Source organism: Danio rerio, chromosome 3 (genome assembly GCF_049306965.1).
Source record: "Danio rerio strain Tuebingen ecotype United States chromosome 3, GRCz12tu, whole genome shotgun sequence".
In the NCBI taxonomy this organism is placed as follows: domain Eukaryota; kingdom Metazoa; phylum Chordata; class Actinopteri; order Cypriniformes; family Danionidae; genus Danio; species Danio rerio.
In genome coordinates, this window is record NC_133178.1 from 24462845 (window position 1) to 24490816 (window position 27972).

At 34.4% G+C, this 27972-nt stretch overlaps 2 protein-coding genes across 8 annotated transcripts in view; one reads left to right on the top strand and one right to left on the bottom strand.

Moving 5' to 3' along the window:
* pik3r6b (phosphoinositide-3-kinase, regulatory subunit 6b) overlaps positions 1 to 27972 on the top strand; it is a 135077-nt gene that overhangs the window by 17310 nt on the left and 89795 nt on the right. For all 5 annotated transcript variants that reach the window (XM_073944508.1, XM_073944507.1, XM_073944511.1 and 2 more), the window contains one exon: positions 1024 to 1154. The gene's annotated coding sequence lies outside the window, so the exon portion shown is untranslated. The remainder of the gene's footprint in view (positions 1 to 1023; positions 1155 to 27972) is intronic.
* The window catches only part of ntn1b (netrin 1b), a 93512-nt gene that overhangs the window by 9100 nt on the left and 56440 nt on the right, over positions 1 to 27972 (bottom strand). For all 3 annotated transcript variants that reach the window (XM_005171552.6, XM_005171551.6, NM_130998.1), the window contains 3 exon segments: positions 26641 to 26790; positions 21183 to 21236; positions 13007 to 13081 (listed from right to left, as the gene is read on the bottom strand). In XM_005171552.6, the coding sequence (XP_005171609.1) occupies positions 13007 to 13081; positions 21183 to 21236; positions 26641 to 26790 (279 nt within the window).

The window sequence follows — 27972 nt, forward strand, 5'->3', positions numbered from 1 at the left end:
GCTTAGTGTAATTTTTTACTCAACCCATCCATTCCTACTACATTTAGATCTGGTTTCCAAAATGTCACGTTGAAATTGGGTACCACCAAAAGAGTTATGAATAACAGATAAAACTGTATATGATGTACGCACAGACTTAAGGTGTTGAATCGGAGAAAGTTAATTTGCTGAAAAAGTGTTTGTTTTGGTAATCTTTAATAAAAGTCTGACCATTTGCTTCAGCATTTGTAGTGGTGGTCCATCTCTGTTGATGTCAGTCTTAAAGGCTTCAGCCACAATATTCTTAACCACAGTCTCCTTACCATTAGTTTCATACTAGATAATGATTCACAAAAAGATAGCCCCGCCCCCCTACTAAATATTGGGTTTTGGTCCATTTCAAGTGCATCATCATGCTGAAATAGAAGTCTGAGCAATTCAGGTTCATATAGACTTTTAAAGTGTTATGTGTAGTTGACAAACATTGTTATGTAGTTGATAAGGTTTTCTAAGCAGCACAAATTATGTAAGCTAACACAACTAGCAATCTTCTGGAAACCACAAGGAACACTGTACTGTAGAACCCACATAATGTAGCAATTTTTCCACAGATAATCATCATGAAAACCACTTTGTCAACCACACTACAACATTTTTTCAACCCACATAGAACACTATGGCAACCACACCAAAGAATACGTTGTCAATAGTGCTTAGTACAACATATTGGTTCTTAAATTTTAATTAATTTTCAGTTTAATCAAATGATGATTAAGCAAATTCTGACATCAAACTTAGCAATCATATAGCAACGTCCTGAAAAATATATACATACTGTATAAAACCTTAGTAACCATATACAGTATATTGCATTTCTATGAATTTTGTTTAACCTTTATACCAGCACAAAGAGGACCATCCTGAATGCCTTGTGTTGAAAATATATTAAAAATGATGTCACCACTGTTTATTTTGCACATATAAAGTGTGGTTATATTGAGAATGTGTTACTATAATATATCAAATCTTTCCCTCTCTCCACAGGACGCTTTAATGCTGTGATCACTGGCACTGATTTCAGCAAAGCCTGCCAAACTGGCACATTTACTGTCTGAATCCAGTACTGAGAGTCAGATACGCCATGCGGGTGGCAAACGCTTTCCAGATTTGTGCAGGTACTAAAAAAAAATCTCTTTTCTGGTTTTGTTTGTTCATGCTGGTGGGTTAACTCTGTTTCAGCCCATGTTAGAACAATAGAGAGAAAATATTGTAGGAAAAAAAATCTATAATAGTCTGAGATAAAATAGAGTCTAGACTGTTTACTTAAGTTTCAGACAAAGATCTCAACAGATTTACTTTACCACAAGATTCCAGATAAAAGTAATTCATGCTATACAAATATTGTTAAAAGAAAAGTTTTTCATATGATATTTATTGCTCAAACATTGCTCTTTTAGAGTTTAAAGCACTTAATGTAGCTCATGGGTTTTATTTAAATACATTTTTTTTTATCATTCCTCAGTTTTGTAATTACATATTTTCAAAATAACCAAATGTTTTCATACCAGCATATTTTTTACAACTACAGTGGTCCTCCGCTATAATGCGGTTGACATTTCGCAGCCTCACAGTTTTGCTGATTTTTTTTTTTTTTTTGTGTGTGTTATTTCACGTGCTTTCTTTCTACAGCGCATTGTGTTCTGGTTCTTGACTGTTTATAGACCATTGTCAATCAATCTCCTCTGTGCCGTGTCTCCTGTACAGTACAGAACGTGTTCAGCTTCGCAAATTTACATGAATCTTCGATCACTAGCAGCGTGACTCTGAAATGCTGTACTGTATGTTTGCAAGTTTTCTCCCCACAATGTTGACAAAGTGTTCTGCACCGTCAAAGGCACCTGCGGTAGCACCCGAAAGGCAGAGGAAGATGCTAACAATCGCGCAAAAAGTTGAACTTCTGGACATGCTAAGGAAGGTAGAAGTTACACAATTACGTGGGTGAAATTATGAAAACAATTCATGAGGATCAAATGGTTTTGTTCTTTGGTTTCATTCTATAATACTGGACTTTGAGAGTGTATAAACAAGAGAGAAAAGTGAAAATGTTAATGCCTGTCTGAGACAAGTGTATGTGTAGTGAGGAGTTTTACAACCTTAAAACATTTATAATAATTGTAAAACATAAAGCGGATAACTTTGCGAATCTCACCTATTGCGGGTTGTTTTTAGAAAGTAACTCCTGCAAGTAATAAGGGACCACTGTATTTTTTTTAGCATGAAAACATATCTTTTCTAAGTTGTATCTACTACTTATTAAAACATATAAGAGAATTAGACATCAATGTAAATTCAGTTGTTCATAAATTAATAAAAACATATTGCAGTCAAATAACTGTATCCTATTTTTTTTTTTAAAGGATAGTGGCAAAATGTAAAGATCCAAAATGACAAATAATTAGAATTTTGAGGCTGCACTCTGACCCTTAAAGGGGGGTCCACTACAATATTACTGTATATTTTAAACTTTAGTTCATGTATAATGTAGATGTGTGAACATCTCTGAACATAATATGCTCAAAGATCAATGCAAAGGGAGACATTTTGTTATAGAGTTAGCTTAGCAAAGTCTACAGCGAAAAAAGTTTGGGGACTACAAAAAATACATCCAGGCCAGTAAGATCACAAACACTTCAGGTTACGTGCATTCAGCACATGCATACACCCATGCATGGCAAGAAGCACTGTAATGTAGCAGAGAAAGCTAAAATGCCGTCCAAGCACTGCTATTTTTGCAAAGTTTCTTCTGTTTCTGTATTTGGGCTGCCAAGGAACATTACACAAAGACAGAAGTGCTTACAATTTATTTTAATTATGTTCCAGAGAATTATAAAAAAGATATAGCTAGCATTTGACAAAGGACAGCTTCTAGAATCTCTCCCAGTTCAGTGCTGGATTCGGCTAAAAACTCCTCAAAAAAGGAGCAGCTACGACCATAATAGAAGAAGCTGTGGATTGTAAGCCACAACCTGTAAATCTTTTTAATTGTTCAAATTGATCTCTTACATGCACAGTTTCTAGCGTTAACAGTATGTTGTAGCAAGGATGTAAACCAGGGGAAATGCTGTTTCGCACTGTTAACAATTTACCTACATATTCATATTTATCAGTCAAACTGCTGTGAACATCCACAGTCTTCTGCAGTGCTGCAGTGTCTTTCTATGCAGACACTCTGCCTGCATTCTACATCTCAGATAACAAACTCGCAAAAGATATGTGAATATTTCATATTACTTACACATGCTTATTCCGAATATATGCGAAAGACACTTTTTATTTTATTTTAAAGAGCAGACGTTAGGTTCAGTTGTGTCCTCTGCTTCATTTTCTCTCTGATTCAGGCTCAAACTGATATGGCTGATATGGCTACTCTGACTGCATTTACTTTTGTATTCACAAAAGTGTGTGCTTGTAGGGTCGTGACGCTTTCCCTGGTGACGTGGAGCTGATCCGCAAATCACAGCACATTATGTTAGCTGACCAATCAGAGCCTATTGAGGGCGGGCCTTTCAGAGGAACTAGGAAATATGACAGCCGTTTTCATGTTTCATGTAAGCGGAGTAGCTGTATATAAAGATTAAGATATTAAAAGATATTTGAAAGAATAACAAGATTATTTTTACAAATGAAGCATGAGCACTCATTGATTTGCATCTTATAAACACTACCAAGCCTTAAAAATACACTTTGGACCACCCCTTTAAAAATGTCATGTTTTTTTTTTATGTCAAAATTAACTTTGTTTTTTTTTTCCTTTTTATTTAATGCATTTTTTATTTAAAATCCTGACTAAAACGTTTAAATTCTTACAAATAACTTTGCAACATAAAAACTAAGCTATATTTTCAATATATAATAAATAACTATACATGTTAAAGGCCACAAGATAAGGACGCGTTAATGTGAGGCCTGTTTAATCTGGCAAGTTAAAGTCCTCTTTTGCATGAGGCCACACGGCGAAGGCCAACAAGACAATTCATCTCCAAAGCTCCATTAGATCGGCTGAATGGGATGAGACCACTCTTATTCTCCGCCACGACAATGTGAAGAGAAAAGAGTCAGAAGGTGAGGGATTTCTCTCCTGATTGGGAGAGAAATGATTTTAAAAAGAGGAAGAGGCCCACAGATTTGCCAGGTGTCCCGCTGACTTTCTGTGTCTGCGGCCAGTGTGCTGGAACACAACCTGCACGCGGGACACAAGTCGGCCTCTAATCTAATTAGTGCGCCTGATTAGCACACTGAAGTCCCTGTGAGCTCCCGCTGGGACGCCCTACGCCCAGCCGCTTACGCCGGGGCAATGACTGCTGCTCCAACGTGTGTGTGTGTGTGTGTGTGTGTGTGTGTGTGTGTGTGTGTGTGTGTGTGTGTGTGTGTGTGTGTGTGTGTGTGTGTGTGTGTGTGTGTGTGTGTGTGTGTGTGTGTGTGTGTGTGTGAGGCAGTGCTAAAGAGCTCTGTACACACACTGACACACACACTCGGTTCTTTGATTCATTGTCATTCTCCCCCCACCCAAGGGAAAGAGAATGCAGGCTTTTTGGGACTGCTGTCTCCGTAGCTACGGCGAACAAAAGCAGATCAACAGGGAGTATTTCTTTCTTTCTGGCCTCTCTGTCTGTCTCATCAGCCAGTGCTGGGCAGATTTAAGACTTCACCAAGGCCAGCAGTGAAATGCAGAGCTGGATGGAGCAGCGCTGAGCAGTAGCATAAATGTCTTGGGAGTTTTGGACAGTTTGTACTCCAGTTTCACTGAGGGGTTGTGTCATTGCACAAGGGTGCGAAGCAGTAGTCTGTCGTATGTCATACTGTTTGAGTGGACGTTGACTGGAATAACCTTTGGCCAACGTCTGCTCTAATGCAACTGCCAAAGACGGAAAAAAAAAGTAAATAGCAAAAATACCTAGCAAAATGATCCCCATTTAAGCTAAGTAATTTGTGTGTAATGCGTAATCATAAAAAATGTAGATATGTAGCGATTAATCAGCATACAGTATGCATTTTTGGGCTGTAGTAGTTTGTATTCTAAGCAATAATGTAACAAATTACAAATAGTCAAATTACTGTAATTAAGTAGCTTTTCCTCAGGAACTGTAATTTACTAAGTAGTTTTAAAAATGTGTACTTTTACTTTTTGGCTTGAGTACATTTATAGTGCTATATCTGTACTTTTACTTCACTATTCTCCTTACCTGCAGTCACTACTTTATTTTTTACTTGTATTATTTTTATATTTGATTGGCTTAGTAGAATAATCAGTCATGTGATTCTTATCCAATCAAGCTATGCATAGAAAAATCATATCACACAGAACAACCTTAAGACGTGTGCATTAAAAGTGTCCAAAAAGACACAAAATCATTACTTGCAAAGACTAAGACTGTTTGTATGATGATGATGATGTCTATGAGGACTGAAACTCTAAACGGCCTTAAACAATTATTAAATTCCCCACAGAATTTATACACACTATTCTTAAGCTACTTTTTATGGATACTTATGGTAAAATTTTTATGGTAAAATTACCAGAGGTGGGGGACTCGAGTCGCATGACTTGACTCGAGTCAGACTTAAGTAAAAATCTTAGGACTTGAGATTTGCTTGACAAATATCCAAAAAAGACTCTACTTGACTAGGATGTGACTGAGAGCTCAACGTTTCTCAGATCGCTCCAAAAGATAGGTTTTCTGTACTGTTCCGAATAAAGCACTGCAACCGATTGTTGATGGTTTAAAACCACTTTAAACCTTTCATTAGAACGAGTCATTAGATTTTTCGGGTGTCAGATGAAGAGCATGCAGTGACCAAAAATGGATTGACATTTCAAATCACACCAAAAAATGTAAGTTACGAGTTTGGTTCTGCTGTTTACAGATTACGTCTTGGCTAATTAAAGTTTATACTATTTGTATTTTTAAAAAATTACAAAAGAAATTGCAAAGTTTGAAAATCTACAAAAAATTGATTGACTTGAAAGTGACTTGCTGGACTAACCAAATGACTTGACTTAAAATAAGTAGTGACTTGACTTGACTTGACTTGACTTGACTTGACTTGACATGACTTGACTTGACTTGATTTGACTTGACATAAGCAGTGACTTGACTTGACAAAAGCAGAGACTTGACTTGACAAAAGCAGAGACTTGACTTGACTTCACATGACTTGAAATAAATAGTGACTTGACTTCACTTGAGTCTGACAAAAATGGACTTGCTTGAGACTTGAAGGTTATGACTCGAGACTTGCTTGTGACTTGCACATGTGTGACTTACTCCCACCTCTGATATTTACAACAAATATCTTTACTCCACTTACACTACATCTTTAACTTGAGTATGATTTTTCATTACTCTTTACACAACTGAATCTAAACGTATACCAAATCTCCCCACAAGTATAGCAATACCAGTAAATGTTGACCTAAACGGTTTGTAAATTACACAGAGGTTTTTTGTAGTATTTTGAAAAGTTAAAAACAAGGAATGTTGTTTGCTATGAGGGGTGGTTTTAGCGATGAGGTTGGGGGATAGAATATACAGTTGGTAAAGTATAAAATCATTGTAGTACAGTATATGTGTAGGAATTCCCCGTAAAGACTTTGTATGTGTGTGTTTGTAGTTGTTTGGGAGGTTTATGAGGACATAAAATTGTATAGTGATGGGTCTGACCCACAGCAGTTGAACAATATTAAAGTGGTAATTCAAAATGCTTCAACGTTATGATAAACGGCGTCTATTGACATTCAAAATGTACCACAGGTTTCCTTTGAGTGTTGTGTTTAGGAGTAATAGGGAAGGCCATATAATAAGCAGTTTAACAGAATAAAATGCATTACGCCTATGAAGAGTCCTCGTAAACCATAAATACAAGTATGTGCATGTGTTAACAGGCATAGTATGATAAATGTATTAAAAAAGTGAAAAAGTTTCAGTTGAGGTTTTGCACATGCAGTGGTTAAAACAACACTGTACTTGTTCAGTTACACCCATAACGTTTTTAAATGGCATATTTTTTTCAATGACCTACTAAGATAGCTTTTATTTTATCTGTTTCCAATGTGCTGAAATCACAGGGTCTCCTCACACATGAGGATCTGTTGAACCCCCACCCAAAGAGATTTATACTGCAGTCAGGACACTCAGCTTAGCCAGTGTTACCTGTCCTATATAAAATCAACATGATAAATGACTTCCCTATGAGAACAACCGCTGAGTATGAACACTTGTGGCTGAGAGTGAAAAACGGAGGAAACTTAATATCGCGGCCTGAACGATAACAGCCACAGATGACCAGCAATGCCATTAATACTCTAACTTTCTCTCTCACTCCTTCTCTGGTTTATGCTATTGTTCTCTTAGTCTTGGTGGTTGCTGATTCAACCTGTGGATAAAATCTATATTAACATTTTATCCCCAGGAGATGCCCAGAGATGTTTTGGAAAGCAGTGCGATAGCAGAGAGAGATTGTAAATGAGTCGTTTAAAGTAATGAGCAGTACTGAGATGTTAATATAGATAAGGTGCTACTGATTAATGAGGAAATTGCACTTTAGATGGCCTTTGTGGTTGGGATAAATTGAACATGCGTGTGTGTGTGTGTCTCTGTTTAATTATCATAATGCTGTGTGCAATAGTTTCTGCCACAAAAAAAAAAATCGCAATTCAATTTGTGCTACAGGCATACTGAAGCTCATGTACATGATAAAGTCTAAAAATTCTGCATCTAAATGAATGAACTTATCTGACAATCTGAATGGCTTTTCGTTTGGACATAAACAAGGTTTTATACATAAAAAGTTAAGTGGCTTTTGTAGTATGTCTAGATCATTGATCAAAACATAAGCAAAACATATCTGTGACAATAAGCCTGCAAACCTTTTGTATTATTGTCTAATAAGTTGGTCTAACACAAAATCTACAGTTTTAAAACCTCTGGAAATTTAAAATTGTAATAATAATAATAATAATAATATATTTTATTTAGAGGCGCCTTTTTGGCAACTCAAGGAGATTGTACAATAAAACAGGAGCAATAAAACAACAAGAAAAATAATATATAAGAAAAAAATATATACACAGCAAAATTTTACATACAAATCTGTTTAGTTTTCATCATTGTACTGTTATTATGTAACCCATAACGTGCTTAGTTTGGAAATCATCAGGTTTAAAAATGGTTGTGTAATTTACAAGATTGTGCATGGTTTGGTTTCTCCTCTTTTATCTGACTTTATTTTATTTAATTCTGAACAAAACAGAGGTGATTGCAACGCATTATTCTACTTTAAAAAAAAAAACTAGAGCATCGCATTAGTGGAATTTAATACCACAATCTGTTAAAAAATGTGTATCTTTTAAATTATTTAAGTATAATTTTAAGAAATGGCTTTTTAATAATTACAATTGTAAATACTAGGCTTTTTAATACTGTTGTTGTGGCTTTTTTTTGCCGTTCATTTAAGTTAGAGCTGGGCGATGAATCAAAAAATAATCGAAATTTTCATTCAGAACCCATAGTTGATGTACTTTTTTCCAGGACAATTTTTTTCAATAACTTTCCCCACGTGTCATGTGACCCCAATCTGTTAAAGGCTGTAGCTGTTTTCTACTTCTGCTGCCACTTTGCTGCCATTTCTGATCTCTGGTCAAGGATGATGGACCCATACTTTCTACCTCACTGATGTTGATTAGAAGCTGCGCCTGAGATGCCTTAAGATGGCATATGTTCCATTACATTAAAATTATAATTTGCATTAAAGTATTTGTTTACAGAAGATGTAAGAAATGTACTGTTTAAAATATTATTTACAGGATATGCAAGGGTTATTTTATTTAGAAAAAAATACCTCTTATTTTCTACTTTTAATATGAAAAACATTTAACATAATTTATTTTGATTCCAAAAATGCAAGTTATTCATTTTCACTTTTTTATTAGAAAAAAAGTGATTGTTGTTTTTAGGCAATTTGTGTTTTAATTTCAGTGATTCAATGCTGATATTCAGTAAATAATATTCAATAGAATTTCCTTCAATTATTTTAAAATCAAGTAATGCATCCTTCAGTCAAAAAGTTCTCACATGTAATATGTGAGCTGAGCACATTTATTGTAGAAAACCTGCCTGTAAACTATAAGGGCAGAATAATAATAATAATAATGATTAAATAATACTTCATTAATCGTAATCGAGTTAAAATGTTCAACTAATCGAGATTTTGATTTTAGGCCAAACCGCCCAGCCCTAATTTGAGTATTGTTTATAGTTTGAATTTGTATTTTTATTGGTATGGCCTTTATCATCTGGCTAGTCTTTGGGCTAATTTGAGTACATTTACGTTATTGGGGAATGTGTGTGGATTAATGTACGCTGTCATTACACTGTTGTGAAATAAATTAACTTAAACGTATAAATGTTCTTGATGATCAGTAATGTTTTTGTTTGGGTTTTTGCACAAACCTCTATTCACCTTATTCTTTGCGTACAAGCTGGAGGAGCCATTTGAATCTGTTTGGCTCGAGACTTCTGGTCTCATTCACTTCTATTCATTTTTAGACATTGAAAACGGCTTGTTACGCTGCTTGATGTTGCAAACTGATATTTTCTTATATCAATTGTTTGCAGAGCAAGTAGTTTGACTGTTTTTTGTTGTTTATTTTTCCTAGTCATCTCTCCTATAGGCAACTGAACTGAAAGTTCTAAAACAATCGCAAAAACGAGCGCAATCCCACGTTGAAGGATAAGGTCAATAGTTCATTTACATTCTAAGTCAATAGTGTGTTTTATTTAGTTTATCAGTAGATCATGTAGGTTGAACCTGAGCAAAAAGTATAATATCTGGCACATTACACTAAACAACTAATATAATAAAGGAGTAACATGAGCCTGGCAATTGGCAATTTAAAAGAATTGTTTTTAATTTTGTGTGCCATATGCATCAGATGTTCAGCCATCGGCTCAAAGCTGAGACTACTTGACTTGTGGTTACATATTACTTACAGTCATCATTAATATCTCAAGGGGACAATCAAAATGATGTGAAATTGTAAAGTATTACCAATTAAAGTTTTAAATAATAATAAATAAATAAAAAACTCAAGCTTTATTTTATGATGGCCTCGAACATTTGGACATGCTACACTGTTAAAAAATATCTGTTAATTAAAAGTTTCCGTATTGTTTTTTCTGTTTATTTGCAGTTGTGAATTGCCTTTTGAGGTGTTGATCTCTGCTTTGTTGACTTTTGATGGTGAAAATTTGGCTCTACAGTTTGACAAAAAAGTGACGTTTATTGATATTTTAGTCGTTTAAGACTATTAAAAATGTTAATAAAAGTCCAACTTTTTTCAACTATTTAAGGCTAAAAGTTGACAGAAGAAAGATCAAGGTCTCATTACGCGTTTTAAAAGCATAAATAATTGGGAGAAAATAAAAAATAAGAAGTTGGATCACAAAATATGGAAAACTGCTAATTTACAGATGTTTTTTTTTTTTTTTTACAGTGTACTAAAACAAAGCCTGTTGTTGATTGCATAGTCTATTCACATGCTGACATTACCAAATCTCTTCCACAAGGGGTTCAATAATATTTTCTAATGCAAATAGTTGAGCATGGCACTAGCAATGACAAGGTCATGGGTTTAATTGAATGTGTTGCTTTTAAATCTATTAGTTGACTTAAAAATTATCAGGTAAGTTATCCATAATAACTAACTAAGGAAACACTTGTGGATTAGAACGTTTTAATGGACAAATTGTTTTCATGGAACCACAAATGCCAAAAAGCGTTAATATATAGGATTCTAGCATTTTTCACATACCTGTACTATACGGTAAAACTTCAGAATAGTGATTCAATAGTTGTTAGTTGATGTATTTATAATGTATGAAAAATCTAACGTATGAATAATCTTGAAAAGGATTTAATAATCATAGTTCAACATTAATTAATGCATTATTAACATCCAAAGTTGTGTTTGTTAACATTAGTTAATGCACAGTGAGTTAACATGAACTAACATTGCCTAACATTAACATTATGCGTAATAAATACCCTAATAAATATATCACTAATTGTTTGTTTATGTTAGTAAATACATTAACAAACAACTAATGAACCATTATTTTTAAGTGTTACCTTACATACTGTAGCATACAAACTGTGACAATCTTGGTTCATACATTTTTTATGCTTTAGTAAAGTCAGAAGTCAGTTATTTTATTAAGGATAGAAAATTACATGTTTAAGACACGTGTCGGTTTGCCTGTCTCTCTTCATTTTCTTTGTTCTTTAGTTTGGCAGTGTTTTGAGCATAGCCAGTGTGGTTCTCGCTCTTGGACGCCGCAAATCTCAGATGTGTTTCCAGACTTGAGGCCAGTCAGGAATGAGTTTACGATATCACACTGTGAAATCAAACATCTCTTTCTCGGCTTCGCGAAAAGCCAGAGGACCTGTGTGCTGTCAAAGACACATTCTTTTGCATTGCACCCTGAACATTGTATTTAGCTAAAATTAAAGTATCATGGTTTACCCAAATTTAATCTATTTAAAATGTTATTTGTTCCAGTTTTCCCAGTACTGGGTTTTGGCTGGAATGGCATTTTGTGTGTAAAACATGCTGGAATAGTTGGAGGTTCATTCCGCTGTGGCGACCCCTGATAAATAAATGACTAATCCTAAGGAAAATTAATTAATTAATTTGTTCTTTGATTTACAATATGTGCAATCTTTTTCATGACTATAAAATAAGATTTGTGAATATAAAATTATTTTTAAAGTTTTTTAATCCATTTTACATATGTCCTTTTTAATGTTCCATCTATCCATCCATCCATCCATCCATCCATCCATCCATCCAATTTTTTATTTAATGTTCTATCAATCCATCCATCCATTCACCCATCTATCCAATGGTCTGTTTATTGTTTCATCCATCCAGCCAGCCATCCATACATCCATCCATTCATCCAATGTTCTATTTAATATTCCATAAATCCATCCATCCATCCATCCATCCAACGTTCTATTTAATGTCCCATCCATCAATCCATCCATCCAGCCCTTGTTCTATTTAATGTTCCATCAATCCTTCCATCAATCCATCATCCATCCATCCATCCATCTAATGTTCTATTGAATGTCTTATACATCCATCCATCCATCCAATGTTCTGTTTAATGTTCCATCCATCTATCCACCCATCCAGTGTTCTATTTATTGTTCCATCCGTCCATATCCATCCATCCATTAAATGTTCTTTTTAATGTTCCATCCATCTATCCACCCATCCAACGTTCTATTTATTTTTATATCCATCCAACCTTCTGTTTATTGTTCCATACATCCATCCATCCATCCATCCATCCATCCATCCTTCCATCCATCTTATTCTTCCAACCATGACAAAGTTTGAATGTTCTGTCCATCCAATGTTCTATTTTATGCTCCATCGCTCCATAGTTGGCAGTTTATTCATTCAGGCAACCCCTGATAAATAAGTGACTAAAATGAATGAATGAATGTGAGCATAAATTTTTTTTTTTCAGTTTGTAATCAACTTCACATTTGTGGTAGAACATTCTCAAGAAGCCGATAAAAACCTGCGCTGACCATATTTTTAAGGGCCTATTCAGCCACTCACAACCTTTAAAGCTATATCTGCATTCTTGAACTTCTATAAGTCCTTTATTATATTAACTATATTAGTATTTAAACTCCTGAAATCTCTGCTTTCAACAGGAACCAGCTGTCCCCTTTGTCCTCTAGATGCTGTGAGGCAGTTTGAGCGTGTCCATCTGGAGAAACCTGCTGAGTTCACACGCTTTGATGCTAAAACATAAACCTTTAGCCTCTGAAGAAGCTGTCAGTACTGAGAGAGAGGGGGAGCACATAAAGAAAGAGATAGAAAAGAGGAGAAAGATGTCTAGTGACGTGAAGGGGAAAAGACAGCAGGCGTTTCTAAATAACAGCTACTTACCAAAATCTTTCTTGCAGTATTTTTTCATGGTGACCTTCATCTTGCCCTTGGGTGCTTTGCAGTGCGAGTCGCAATCTGAGGAAGATAACAGGCAGGCAGATTTTACATATATGGACAGCATAGTAAATGCAAGTTTCAAATAGACTATAATTATATAATAAATAATTATAATAATAATTATTATTATTATTATTATGTGTTTTTAATAATTTTTTCTTATTAAATTTTTTCTTTACGTTATTCTTTGTGTGACTTTTACTGTTGCACATTTTATATGTCTGTCAAGTGCTTGAGATGCTACCTTTAAAGGCACTGTATAAAAATAAAGTTTATTATTATTACTAGAAATATCCTGATCAGGTTTTTTTTTTTTTTTTTTTTTGCCATTGAGTCATTTGATTTTGAGTATCTACTGATACTGAAATCCAAACGGATGATTCTATATTAAATAAAAAATGAATAAAGAAGAGTGAAGAAACAGATCCAGGATTTTCCAGGATTTTTTTTTTTTAATTCACCTTATTTTAGCATTCAACAACTCTGTTAACAAACAGAGCACTTCTGTGAGGTAGCTTAAACAATCAAGTAATAAAGTAATATAAATTAATTCTTCACTTTTGGACCTTAGTTTAACAGTAATATAAAAAAAATCTAATATAAAAACAAATAGCACCTCAACTTAAAATACCTAGCAGGCATGTAAACAAAAAAAACGTGCCACAGTGTTTGCAAAGCCAGTAATGTGCTCTTAGGAACTGCACACCTAACTATGTCATCACAGTAGTTGTACGAAAGGAAAATGTATGTTTTTCTTAATGAAAACTAAAATCTCTACCCTGTCAGGTTTGAGCCTGTTTCTGTTCTCAGCAAGGACGTTTGCGACGGCAACAAAGTGATGTCATGCCGAACGCATTGGTGTTTTTGTGTGAAGTCAAGAAAGAGGTCTGACTCTGTGCCACTGCATAACTATAGATGTAAAAATAAATAAATAAATAAATTATATATATATATATATATATATATATATATATATATATATATATATATATATATATATATATATATTTATATATATATTTTATATATATATATATATATATATATATATATATATATATATATATATATATATATATATATATATATATATATTATGTATGTTCAAGTGCTGATCAGGAGGTAAGATCAGATTCCGATCGAGTCTGAAACCGTGTGATCAGATCTGGACACGCCTAATTATAATATATAATATTTAATATAAAAAAGTACAAAAAAAAAAGAAAGAACACACTTTTTCTGACTTGTACATATTAAAAAAACTGAAAACATTGTTAAAAAAATGTTGCTGAAAACTTTGTGGTTTGAAAACCTTGTGGTTTAAATGAAAGTGGTGATATAAAATTAAAAATAGACGATTAATTAGTATTCTGGGGCTGCAATGTGATCTTTAAATACAATCTTTAATATGCCATCAAATATTTCTTGTTTTAAATTGGCTTAACTGGATTTTTGTTATTTAAACTTTGTAAAATTGTTAAACCGAATGACATTTTAGTGGATATTTCTATAAATCATTGACATGTGTACATGCACTAAAAGTACTTCTTGAAATAATTGGTAAAAGCACTTATATTACATGTTGGAATGAAATACCATTCGTGCACTTTAAAGTCTGACTCAAGTGTCCAGATGATTTTGTTATTGGCACATTTCAAGAGAGTCGCATTAGACCTAATTAAGGCTTAATGGGCTTTTAATCGTTTAATCTTTTCTTCACTTAACCCAGTCATTTTCTCACCCTAATTATCAGCACCTCCCCATATACCCCCACTTACTCAGCAATGTCAGGGCAGGGGGTTCCACAGGTCATTTAAACTTCATTCAGACACAGAACACCCCCGTCACAATGCCCACAATAGCCAATCCTCATTTAAACGCAGCTTTCCACATATAAACCTCAGGGACGCCATCCAGCGTGATGATTTATAGCTTTAGCTCTGAGTAGATCTATTCAACACCACCGTAGAGACCAGAACCCCACACTGAGGCCTTGGCGATGGAAAAACTTCAACGCCAGGCACCTTTTGGACTGAAACTAGGGTGTTAGAATGGATTGCTTCTCCTGATGCAAACCGAAACCCGAGAGTCTCTCGACATATACTGTTGATACTTCACATGTAGTGTAATAACCTCAGCATTTCTGGAGGAGTATAAGAGCATGATGGAGGTTAATGAAATATAGAAATATACAATTATAAAGCATTATATTTGGATACATCTGTCTATCATCTATCCAACATCCATTCATCTATCTGTTGTTATATTTATCAAACATTCCATTCACTATGAATTTATCATCCAACATTCCATTCTCTCAATCTATCCATCCATACAAATGCTCTATGATTTTATCCATCCGCCCATTCACCCATCCATACATACATCCAACATTCTTTCATTGTTCTACAGTATTTATCCATCCACCCACCCACCATCTAACATTCCATCAATCTGCCATTCTATTTATCTTTCCATCCATCAGTCTAACTTCTCATCCATTGGTCTTTTGTTGTGTCCATCTGTCCATTCATCCATATATTCATCCATTAATCTAATATTTTATTCATAGTTCTATACAAGTAGGTATCATTATTGGTTATTATTAATATCAACGTTTTGTTAAGCATTCCATTCATCCATACATCCATCATCCAAATCAAGTTACCTTTAGCTCTTCACACACTTCATATTGTGTCAAAGCTGCTTTATAAAGATGAATAAAAAAATAATAAAAAGTTAGATAATATATAATTTTCGCTAAACATGTTAAATACAGTATGTCCAGCGTTATAATGTTCCATATATCTGTCTTTCTCTTCATCTATCCATCTATCTGATGTTTTAATATAATCCATACATCCATCCAACATTCAATTTAATGATTCATTCATCCATCATCTATATGTCTTTTATTCTATTCATCCAGCATTATATGCAATGTTTCATCCATCCATCCATCCATCCATCCATCCATCCATCCATTTTTTTATTCTATTCTTCCAACAATCCAAAAGTTGTAATGTTCTATCACATCCAAGGTTCTATTTTATTTTCCATTCCTCCATTATCTAAGTAACATTTATTCTATTCATCCAGTATTCTAATTTTCCTTCCATCCATCCATCCATCCATCCATCGAATGTTCTGTTTAATGTTCCATCCATCCATCATCCAACCCTCTACCCACCCATTCATCCACCTGTCCATCCATCTATCCATCCAAAATTCTTTTTAACGTTCCATCTATTTACCCATCCATCATCCATCCATCCAACATTCTATTTAATGTTCCATCCATCCAAAGTTTAATGTTTAATCTATTTATCCATCCATCCATCTTTTATTTTATTCTTTCATCCACCCCAAAGTTCTTATATTCTATCCATCCAATTTTTTTATTTTACATTATATACCTCTATCATCTATATACTTTTTATTCTATTCATCCAGCATTCTATCTGATCATCCATCCATCCATCCATCCATCCATCCATCCATCCATCCAGTGGTGTTTCATCTATCTATTTATCCATCCATCCATCTTTCATTCTATTCTTCCAACCATTCCAAAGTTCTAATACAGTATATTACATGTATCTATCCAATTTTCTATTTGATGTTCCATCCGCCATCATCTACAGTATATACCATTTATTCAATGTACATATTAACTAAATGTTTTGTTTATTGTTTCATCCATCCATCCATTCATCTAACATTCTATTTATTGTTTCATTCACCCATTCATTGAACATTCTATTTATTGTTCCATCTATCCATCTATCATCCAATGTTCTATTTAATGTTACATCAATTTATTTATCTATCCGTCCATCCATCCATCCATCCATCCACCTATCCAATGTTATATATAATGTTCCATCCATCTATCCATCCATCCATCCATCCATCCATCCATCCATCCATCCAATTTTCAATTTAATGTTTCATCCATCCAACGTTTTATCTATCTTTTCTTCTACTGTTCTATAATTTTATCATTTTGTTCATCTTAAGAGTCTCTAGTCACAGCTGCTTCACCTAGTGTAATAACTTGAAGATTTCTGCCGGACTGGACGAGATGGGAGCGAGAAGACCTTTCAGCTTTCGCCTGAATATGGACAAACTTCATTATTTTCTCCAGCCCTCTGTCCAATCCACCCTTTTCATGTCCTTTTATATTCCATCTGAATGAGGTTACCTGGGCAACGGCGAAGCAGGAAAGAACCACCAACCCGAATAAAAAAAGAGAAAGTTTGAAGGGGAAAGTTGAGGGGGGTTGGATGGCTAGAAGAGCGAGATGTCTGGCAGCTTTGGGGGGTGGTGGAACACAAAAAGCTGGTGCGCAGAATTAGGATGTGAAGGACCGTGAAGGGGGGAAATGAGAAAGTGTGGAGAAGGGGGTGGTGTCGACCAAAGTAAATGATTCTGACCAGTCCATATCGGCCACGCCTGATTTCCATGTAAATGCGTGAGCAGAGGACGGGATGGCTTTTGTATGGCGACAGCCCTTGTCCGCCTTATCCTGTCTCTCTTTGATAAGACTGGACAGACATTAGGCAAGCAGCACAATGCCTGACGCTGCCCATTACTCCCACGTCTACCAATAATGGACGTCCCCTGTGGAGGGACAAATTTCTACTTAATAGAGTCCCTTTAGCACAACTGTGCTGCTCACCAGGGAACCAGACTAGCTTGCTTGGAACGAGACCAGTGGTTGCCAAAGTCGCGAGGGGAAGTCACTTGGTGATTTCCAAAAATCTCATTTTATTATTAAACTATTAAAATTACCATAAACCTACAGAAGATAAACATAGTATTTAATGGTTGCATAAAAAACAACATGCAAATAAAAAGCCTTCAGTCAATCAATTCTTTTTCCATTGGATTGCGACCCCAGTGGTTATTAGGTTAGATTAACATCACAGCAATAGCATTCACTTCAGAATTATTTTATGGCAAAATGTTAAACTTTGACACCTCAACGGCACTCACGTGAAAAATAAAGGCCACAACTGAACGTGGAGGATCATCTTCAGGTGGTGATCTCCCATATTAAACCAAGAATAGTCTTGAGTTGTAAACATTGTGCCCCACCATTCTCATTTAGTGAGGTTAATATTAAATTAGGGTGCTTTCACACCTGTGAATTGATTCAGTTGTTCCGAAACAGGGATTAAAATTGTTACATTATTGCACTTTGTTCTTGGTGCGGTTCGTTTTCACACGGCAAAGTTTCTAAACGGACCAAAAGAGCTAAAACAAGTCACGTGTGAGTAAACTCTTTACATATGCCATTTACATATGCCAAATGAACTGCGCTAACTGGGCAAACGAGACCGGTTCCGAAATAAAAGTCTAGGAGTGAAAGCACCCTTAAACAATTGATTAATGACTAAAATTAATATGGTCGTTAGACTGTTGCACTTTTTTTGTGTTGTCAATATGCTCCTTTTACATAGTTGGTGTGTGTGCACCATTGTGTGCAATGTATGTATGTTTATGACCACCTCCGAGGATAGTGGGGCTCGCGAGGCACTGGAATTGTTATTTTGGGGGCCGGGAGCTGAAAAGTTTGGGTACCACTGTACTAGACTACAGCAGGGCAGGTGATGAGACTAAGAGAAGTGGTTGAATAATTTCATTTAAGTTTGGATTTTTTTTTTTTGAAAATTAGAAAATGTATATCTATTTGTAAGTTGATAAGTGAATAGATGACAATAGAAACATGCTGTGATACACAAACATAAATGTGTATAATGACATTTTTATGTTCAAATTTTATGTAAATTTAATTTTTAAATACTGGTCCCAAGCTTTGAAAGGCTAATTAAATAATTAAAATAATTAAAATCATAATTAAATGATAGGTAATCAAAGTTGCAGTATTTGTGCCAATATCATGAATTATTATTACAACTATTACAATTATAATAAAATTACAGTAAATAACAGTTTTCTATTTTTAACTAATTTTACAATTTTATGACATCAAAACTGTACTTTTAGCGTCAATACTCCAGTCTTCAGTGATCTTAATATGATGTTTTAATGCTTATTTACAAATTATCATTGTCAAAAATGCTATATATAATATTTTTTGAGAACCAAAATACTTTTTTTTTCAGATTGGGATAAATAGAAAACTTTTATATTCAGGCTCTAAATCTCTATATATTCAGTTCTTGTTAGTATAATTCCATATAAAATATATTAAATAAGTAATCGTTTATATTAAATCTGCTGTTATTTTTGTTTGATACAAATCATTGATAAATACTGAGTTAGTGATCATAATGTTGCAAAACTATTTTCTTTTTTTTTTCAATTATTTTGTTGATTTGTAAATATCATAGTTTTTCTCAAGCATTTTCAAACTACATTAATCCTTATAATTACTATAATTTTTGTACAAAATAATTTTAAGTAATATATCTTTCATTTGTTTATATTGACTTTGTACTGTATAAAGAAAACATTTTACATTTACAGTAGATGTGTGCAAAAATAAAATAGACTTCCTTTACAGGTCAAATTGAGCAAGACAATATAGTAGATTTAATGCATTACTGAAAAACAAAAGAAAAAATAGAAAAATCTAATCAGGACATGACATATATCAGATTTGAACCAGCAAGACCACATCAACTCGGTGGATTCATGAGCACTAACCAGGGTAGTTGTAGTTAGGACAGGGTAGTTGGACAGAAGCCAGAGTTTGACTGAATGGGGCGACTGCACATTCTGCAGTTCTTGCACAGCGAAGACAGCGATCGGGCAGCCTGGGTAATTGAGGATGAATGAGCGTACACGAGTGTGTTCTCCCTCACAGAGTGTGACAGGAAAGCAAACGCGTTCAAATGAAGCATGTAATCAGATTAAGGTCCCAGGCAGTCTCACTGGTGACTGAGACAAAGCAAAGCCACGGCTTATGTTGATATCGTCATGATTGAGGAAAAACTCTAGTAGACCATGAGGGGAAAGTGATATTTGGGGCAGTGTTTTGGCAGTCTATGGCATGCAGTAAAGTCAGCAAGTGGTCTTTTATCACCCTGAAGGGCTTTACTGTACTATTGTGTATGATGACATCTGCTAATTAACAATTGAGTGAATGGATAAGTGAACAGAGTATGAGGTGGTTTCTGATTATTTACGCTTGAGAATAGCATTTTGGGATGTTGATATCTGCCCTGACAACCTCTGATGTTGAAACTGTGAATTTTACTGACATTTTTAGTAGGCTGAAACATTATATTACTATTATTATTATTATGTCAATTAAAAAACAAAACTAGGTAAGAACTGCCAGTTATTTTGTGCATTTATTTGCTTAGCATATAAACAGCATAAAAATGTTTGTAGCATTTAAATAAATAGTGTAGCCATGGTGTTTAGATTTGATTTTTCTTTTATGACTATGTAAAATATCTAGATTTTTATGCTTTTAATTTAATATTTTATTTTATTCGTGTCATTGTCACACAAACAAGTTGTACTTTGTATATGATAAATTTGTTTTATTTATTCACAATTATTTTATTTTACATTATATACAGGAGTTATGGGACCATGTTTATGCCTTATAAATATTAAAAGCAAAAAGGTAATTGTGAGAAATTTTAAAAAGACAAATTACATGGTATAAGAAATAAAGGAAAATAAGCTTGCTGTGATATGAAAACAGACTTTTCAAAATACTCTTTCAAGCTATTTATGTACCATTAATTTACAGTGTTTTATTTAAAGAGAATGTTCATAACATAGTTGTAAAAAAAGCTGAAATGCTAAACACAAATTTGGTTTTGGAATATCTCTCATGTACACTGCAAAAAAAATATATGATCAATTAGTCATGAAAGCATAAGTTTATAGTTCATTGTAACTTATTAAACTAAGTTAATCGTGTTCTAACTTAATTTTCTAAGTTAAGCAAGCTGTTTTTAAACAGTTTAACATAAAACAAGTTCAATTGACTCAATGGATTGGGTTAATTTAAAATTAAGGCAACCAGGATTTTTTACAGTGATGTTGGTGTCTAACAAGTTCTTTACTTAAGTCAAACAGAAATTGTACCAAATTGTGAAGGTATTTTTAGTTTGTAGTTTTCTGGACTCACCTGTGGGCCCGTCTGGGCTGCTGTATGATGATGTGGGAGCAGCAACTGGAATTTCTGTAACAAACAGTCAAGAAAAAAGAATAAAATTTTCATGTCATACTTTAATTGCATTGCTACTATCAATAAACACTTGTAGTTTAAAAAGATGGTTCATCTAAAAATGTAGACATTATTTAATCATCTAAAAGTGGTTTCAAACCTTTAATAATTTCTTTCATCTGTTGAACACAAAAGAAGATATTTTGAAAAATGTTAGAAACAACTAATCATTATGTGCATCCCAAATCGCATACCTGTGCACAATTTCACTTTATTTTATTGTAAAAGTAGTGCATTCTCACTAAATTGACATTTAAATACCCATAATTTCCGTTAAGTAAAAACACAGTGTTCTATTTGGGAAGATACTAAAGTCATACAGTACACACAGTGCATAATGCAGTGAGTCATTTGGGACGCAACTATTTACTTCTATAATAAGAAAAACAAATACGATGATTGTCAATGGTTATAGGTTTCCAGAATTTTTCAAAATATCTTCTTTTGTGTTCAACATTAGAAAGAAACATATTTATGACAATTTATTTTTTGAAAGTATTTTGTCCTTTTCCTTTATTTGCTGCTTTTCCTCACTGTCTATAAAAATAGTATTGTACATTGTTAATTTGTGCTGAAAATTTTTGAGTTCCCATGCGAAGTCTTGCATCTTTCTATAAACAGCAGGTGTTGAGTATGGCACATCAAATACTAGGAGGGGCACACACCCCTTAAACAAATATTTTGAGTAGATACCCCTTGGGCGACGTCTAAGGACAATAAGATGTTCCACAAATTGTTATAAATTTACTTTTGTGCCTGAAGCTATTCGGTTTTGTACTAAATGTAGTTAATCAATAGGGTTGGGTCGATGGCCGAAAGACATCACGATGCTGAGCTAGCATCACGATCCTCAGCTCCCGTCGCTGCAGCAACCCGCTCGCAAAAAATACATACTAAGGCTCCATTTACACTAATATGTCTTAGTTTTAAAATTAAACTAATGAAAATGATCCATGTCCACACTAGTGTTTCATCTAGCATTTCTAAAAAGCCCTTCTTCCACACTATACCACTGAAAATGCACATCACGCGACCATACACACACACACACAAACACACTCTGTCATGCACTCTAGCATGCACACACATCTGAGTTCTAGGCAGTCATCGGGTGCTTTGAGCTCAAAACCCAGAGAGCAGTGCATGTCGAACAGTTTATCAAGGATGTACTGCTGGATTGCATCTCACTATAGTTGTTAAACATGGTATTTAATTCATCTTGTCTCTATCTAACGACTCTTCAGTCTTTTGAATCTATCAGGTAATGGGTCACAGCGTCAGTACACTGCTTCAATCTTTCACTTTCATGCCTGTACTTAGTAATTTTAGTGAAAGCCTCAGAACTTATCCATCACATGTTTTACGCAGCGGATGCCCTTCCAGCTGCAACCCATCTTTAGGAAACATCTATACACACTCATTCACACTCATATACTATGACCAATTTAGCCTACCCAATTGACTTGTACCACATGTCTATGGACTTGCGGGGAAAACCAGAGCACCCGGAGGAAACTCACGCAAACACAGGGAGAACATGCAAACTCCACACAGAAACGCCAACTGAACCAGTCGAGACTCGCACCAGCGACCTTCTTGCTGTGAGGCGACGACACTACCTACTGCGCAACTGTGTCACCCTCAATGGATTATTATTTATTATTATTAGTTAGTATTATATTTATAAATAAATTTTTAATGTTATTGATTTTTTTTCTAGCTTTTTTGTTTGTGTACTTGATGTTAAGTGTTGGTGTTTATTGTGTTAGGTGTGTCATTCTTGTTATATGTAAAGCACCACCATGTTAGAATGAATTGCCCCAAGGGGATTAAAAAACTAAACAAGTCAAGGGAGAGTACTGTAAATAATGACAGGATACTCAATTTTGGGTGAACTGTCACTTTAATTATTATTATTTTGTTTAAAATATTCCTTTACTACAGATATCAGCTTTGTTTGACTGATGGCATGAAGAAATTGAGGTGTCTAGTTTTAACAGCTTTCTCTCTCTTCCTCATTTTAAGTGTTCTCATCTTAGATTTACCCCAACAGGGGGACTGAGGCTTGTTAAAAAGTGCACTTGGCAAAACATGTGATGTCGCAAAATATATATATCAGGCTATTAAAACAAAAGCACGTTATATCACTAAAAATATATGAGAAACTGAATATTTTCCACTCACTAACCCGGTGCTCACTTTCCCTCTCCAGGTTTAACAGCACATTTGTTACTGTACGTACCCCAAGAAAGGAGGCAAAATTGAGTTTCTTGGGGTTTCATTTGTCTGCGCGAATTGCCAAGCAAATCTGAACGGCCACAATTGCTTTTGTCAGCCAGCCAGATAGATCTTTATTTCCATGTCATCAGTTACAGCACAATAGGAGCGCTGCGCATTTATAACTGCGCATTGTATTGCACATCTTATCGAGAAATGCCAGCCACTGTGTGCATCTGTCTTTAATGGCCACAAAGACCGGCTGCTGCCTTGTTGATACTGCCAATAAACATATCACCCATCATGCCCCTGAAGCAGATTTATGAGTTAAAAAGGCCGTCGGCGAGGTTTCAGAGCAGACGAGGTCATGTCAGCCAGGGCTTTATGGTCTGTTTGACTTAGCGGAGGGCAATCAGCAAAATGTCCATCCAAGAAATAATGGAACAGGGGACCGATACGGAAATTAAATGGGCCGGGGCCATGAAACCATGAATAATAATAATAGGTGTTTATGCAGAGTTTCTTTGGAGCATTATTATTGATGTCTTTGTGGGTGGTAATCATGTTGGACGACCTCATTTGGCACATGAGTAATTTGTGAAAAGAGCTGCATAATAGTTGATTTCTTTGTGCTTTTCTAGCAGCGTTTTTGGGTCGTTCTGTTATTTATCTGTAGGTCAAACTAATTTTTTAAGAGATGTGCTGAAATTCATGCATTGTTTTCAGACTCATTTGTTTGAGAATGGTTTCATTATTTATTATTGTGGCTGACTAAATGTGTCTTTTACTATATATATAAAATGAATTGTTCAATTAATAGCAGATGATGTACAATTAACCTTCATGAACTTTTCAATATTTTTTAATCATTTCCAAGAAATAGGAAACTATTCTTAAATTCCAAAGATTTACAAGAATGTTCCTAGGTAATTGTCAAAAGTGGTTTAACTTTTATTAAAAACGTTATTGACTTGTTCAAGTTTCCGGCTTCCCCCACAGTCCAAAGACATGCGGCACAGGTAAATTGGGTAAGCTAAATTGTCCATAGTGTATGTGTGTGTGTGTGTGTGTGTGTGTGTGTGTGTGTGTGTGTGTGTGTGTGTGTGTGTGTGTGTGTGTGTGTGTGTGGATGTTTCCCAGAGATGGGTTGCGGCTGGAAGGGCATCCACTGCGTAAAAACCTGCTGGATAAGTTGGCGGTTCATTCCGCTGTGGCGACCCCTGTGTGTGTGTGTGTGTATATATATATATATATATATATATATATATATATATATATATATATATATATATATATATATATATATATATATATATATATATATATATATATATATATATATATATATATAGTTGAAGCCAGAGTTATTAGCCCCCCTAAATTATTCTCTTCCCTGTTAAATTTTTTCCACAATTTCTGTTTAACGGAAAGAAGGTTTTTTTTCAACACATTTCTAAACATAATAGTTTTAATAACTCATATCTAATAACCAATTTATTTTATCTTTGCCTTGATGACAGAAAATAATATTTTACTAGATATTTTTCAAGACACTTCTATAATTATAATTTTGTCCTTTTTTGTCCCTAATAAAAATAATTTTGTCCCTTAATATTTTTTTTAATTAAAAACTGCTTTTATTCTAGCTGAAATAAAACCATTAGGACTTTCTCCAGAAGAAAAAATATTATTAAACATACTGTAAAAATTTCCTTGCTCTGTCAGTCATTTAGGAAATATTTAAAAAAAGAAAAAAAAATTAAAGGGGGGCTAAAAATTTTAACTTTAACTGTATATATGCACTGTATATACAAAACAGATTTATTAAACAGATATATTTATGAAAATATAATTTTAGTCACCAAACATATTTAAAAATTGAAAGATAATACAAATAAATTCAAGCAAAATATTGCAACAACAATACAACTTTCAAAATTACAACTATTTTTTTTTTTTTGCTTCTCTTGATTTTTCCTCTTTTTTTAAAATTGTATTTAATATTTTTCTGTAACATATACATTTGAGTGTACTAGTTTTTGGACCGTTATCATAAATTATTTTGTTAGATAAGCTCCAGATTTGGCTTCAGTACTGACTAATCTTGTAACCAGGGGAGTGACACTGACAACAGAGGTGCGAATCCACATGCAGGTTTATTAGAATAGTCAGGCAAGCAGTGGTCAATACAGGGGCAAACAGATGTATAAGGGCAATCCAGAGTCGTAGTCAAAATAACAGGCAGATCACAAGGCAGGCAGCAAACAGGATTAAACAAATAAACAAGGCGTGGATCAAAAACACGGAAAAATAAGAAAAAGGAAAATGCGTTGTTGTGTCACTAAACTGATAACAGTAGACAAAACACAGCAACAACTGTATGTTTGAGAGGTGTTCTTATAGTCCAAGTATTTATTCTGTGAGCAGCTTCAGCTGTAAAAGTCTAATCAGAGAAAACTTAGAGCAGGTGTGTGTGTTTGTGTGCTGCATGAGTGAATATGTAGTCCATAACATGGTGGATTTGTTGTTCATGTGAAAGGGAGTGTTTACCAGCAATCTGGGGTTGAAGATCGCTAGTGATCGTTACAAATTTAATGTATTTGCACAAATATAATATAAGCTTCAAATTAAAAATATGAATTTAAAAGTTAGATTTGTGAGGTGTGTACTTATAGATGTTGAGCACTGTACATGATATATTGAATTGAACAAACATTACATTTTAAGTTAATATGTCACTTATTTCTGTGATGGCAATGCTGAATTTTCAGCACCCATTGATCATGTAAAATGTTTCATATTGTTAGTACTAAACACTTAAAAGTATATTTTCAGGATTTTTTTAATGGATACAGCATTGTACAATTTTTACGCCTAAATATAAGGCTTTTTAAACTTTCTAAATAATTCTGGGTGGAAATAAATACTTTCTTTATACTTAAGTGATTTTTTTATTATTTTTATTTTTAAAGGAAAGTTTGATATTGATTTTGATCAGTGTAATGCATAATTGCTGAGTAAACATCATCTTTAATTTCCAATATCATCTTACTGACCACAAACATTAGAGAACAAGTGTGATTAGTTCTTTTAAAGACTAAGAATTAATAGCCAGTGATGGAGAAAGTCAGAGGAGTCTTACTGATACAGGGGGCGATGGGTGATCTGCTCTGCTGGTATCCTTTAGCACAGCGATTACAGGTGATGCCAGTCACACCATCTTTACATGGACACTGTCCAGTTGTCTGGTTACAGGTCTTACCAGCTGCACCAACAGGATGACAATCGCAGGCTGAAAAAAAAGCAAAAAAAACAGTGTTATTGATGCAGTGTTGTAATGACTACGTGAAGTTTATTTATAAACTAATTTCGAGAGGATCACGTGCTTATGATTGCTAGCGGCTGGATCCGCATTATTCAATTCTCAATGCACCAATCAGACGACTCCTAAGCTACTGTAAATACCCTGGGTTACGCACCACCACTATCTTCGTTTTGAAAAATCCCCCCTTCCACCCCTACTCCTCCTTCTTCCTAGATGGGTGATATGGTGACACTGTTGCCTCACAGCAAAAACGTCTCTGGTTCCAGGCTTTAGCAAACCAGCAGATGTTTCTGTGCGGAGTTTACACGTTCTCCCCGAGCTCACGTGGGTTTCCCTTGGGTTCAGCGGTTTCCTCACACCATCAAAAAACATGCAACTAAAGTTAATTGACTACTCCAAATCAGCACCATAGACATGCTCCTAGTAAGTAGTTATCTCTTAAGAACAACCACTATCTGTACATTAATTACCACAGCAGGGGAGTTCTCGAGATCTACCAGAGCTCAAACTCCCCTCTCGCCTTGCAGAGGGAGGGAGCCCCGGGCTTGAGAATCTTATGAGCTCAGGGCTCTCTCCTGGGACAGCATGCCAAAGTAACTTATAATTATTCATTTGAAATATAGTTAAGCAAAGGTAAATAAGGTGAAAGCAATTTAGTGAAAGAATCATCAAGAGTTTTGGATTGGCTTAATAGAATTGGCTCATAAAAGCAATTCAGTTGGGAATCAGACAATATTTATAGTGCTGCATGTTTTGAATCACTAAAATACGAGTTCATAAGAATCAGTCAATCAGGAATCAGAGCAATCTAGTAGCTTTTAATCCAATCCACTTTTCAATGCTTAATGGTTTTTAAAACAATTAAGTTTCCCCCCCAAAAAAAAAAAATGTGTTGTTTCAGCTCATTTTAAATAAGTAGTTTGAGCAAGCAGAAAAAAAACAAAAAAAAATTTTTGAGTGAAATTCAGATTCACATATAGTTTAAGTCAGAATTATTAGCCCCCTTCACATTTTTTTCTTCTTTTTAAAATATTTTCCAAATGATGTTTAACAGAGCAAGGAAATTTTACAGTATGTCTGATGATATTTTTTTCTTCTAGAAAAATTCTTATTTGTTTTGTTTCGGCTAGAATAAAAGCAGTTTTTAAT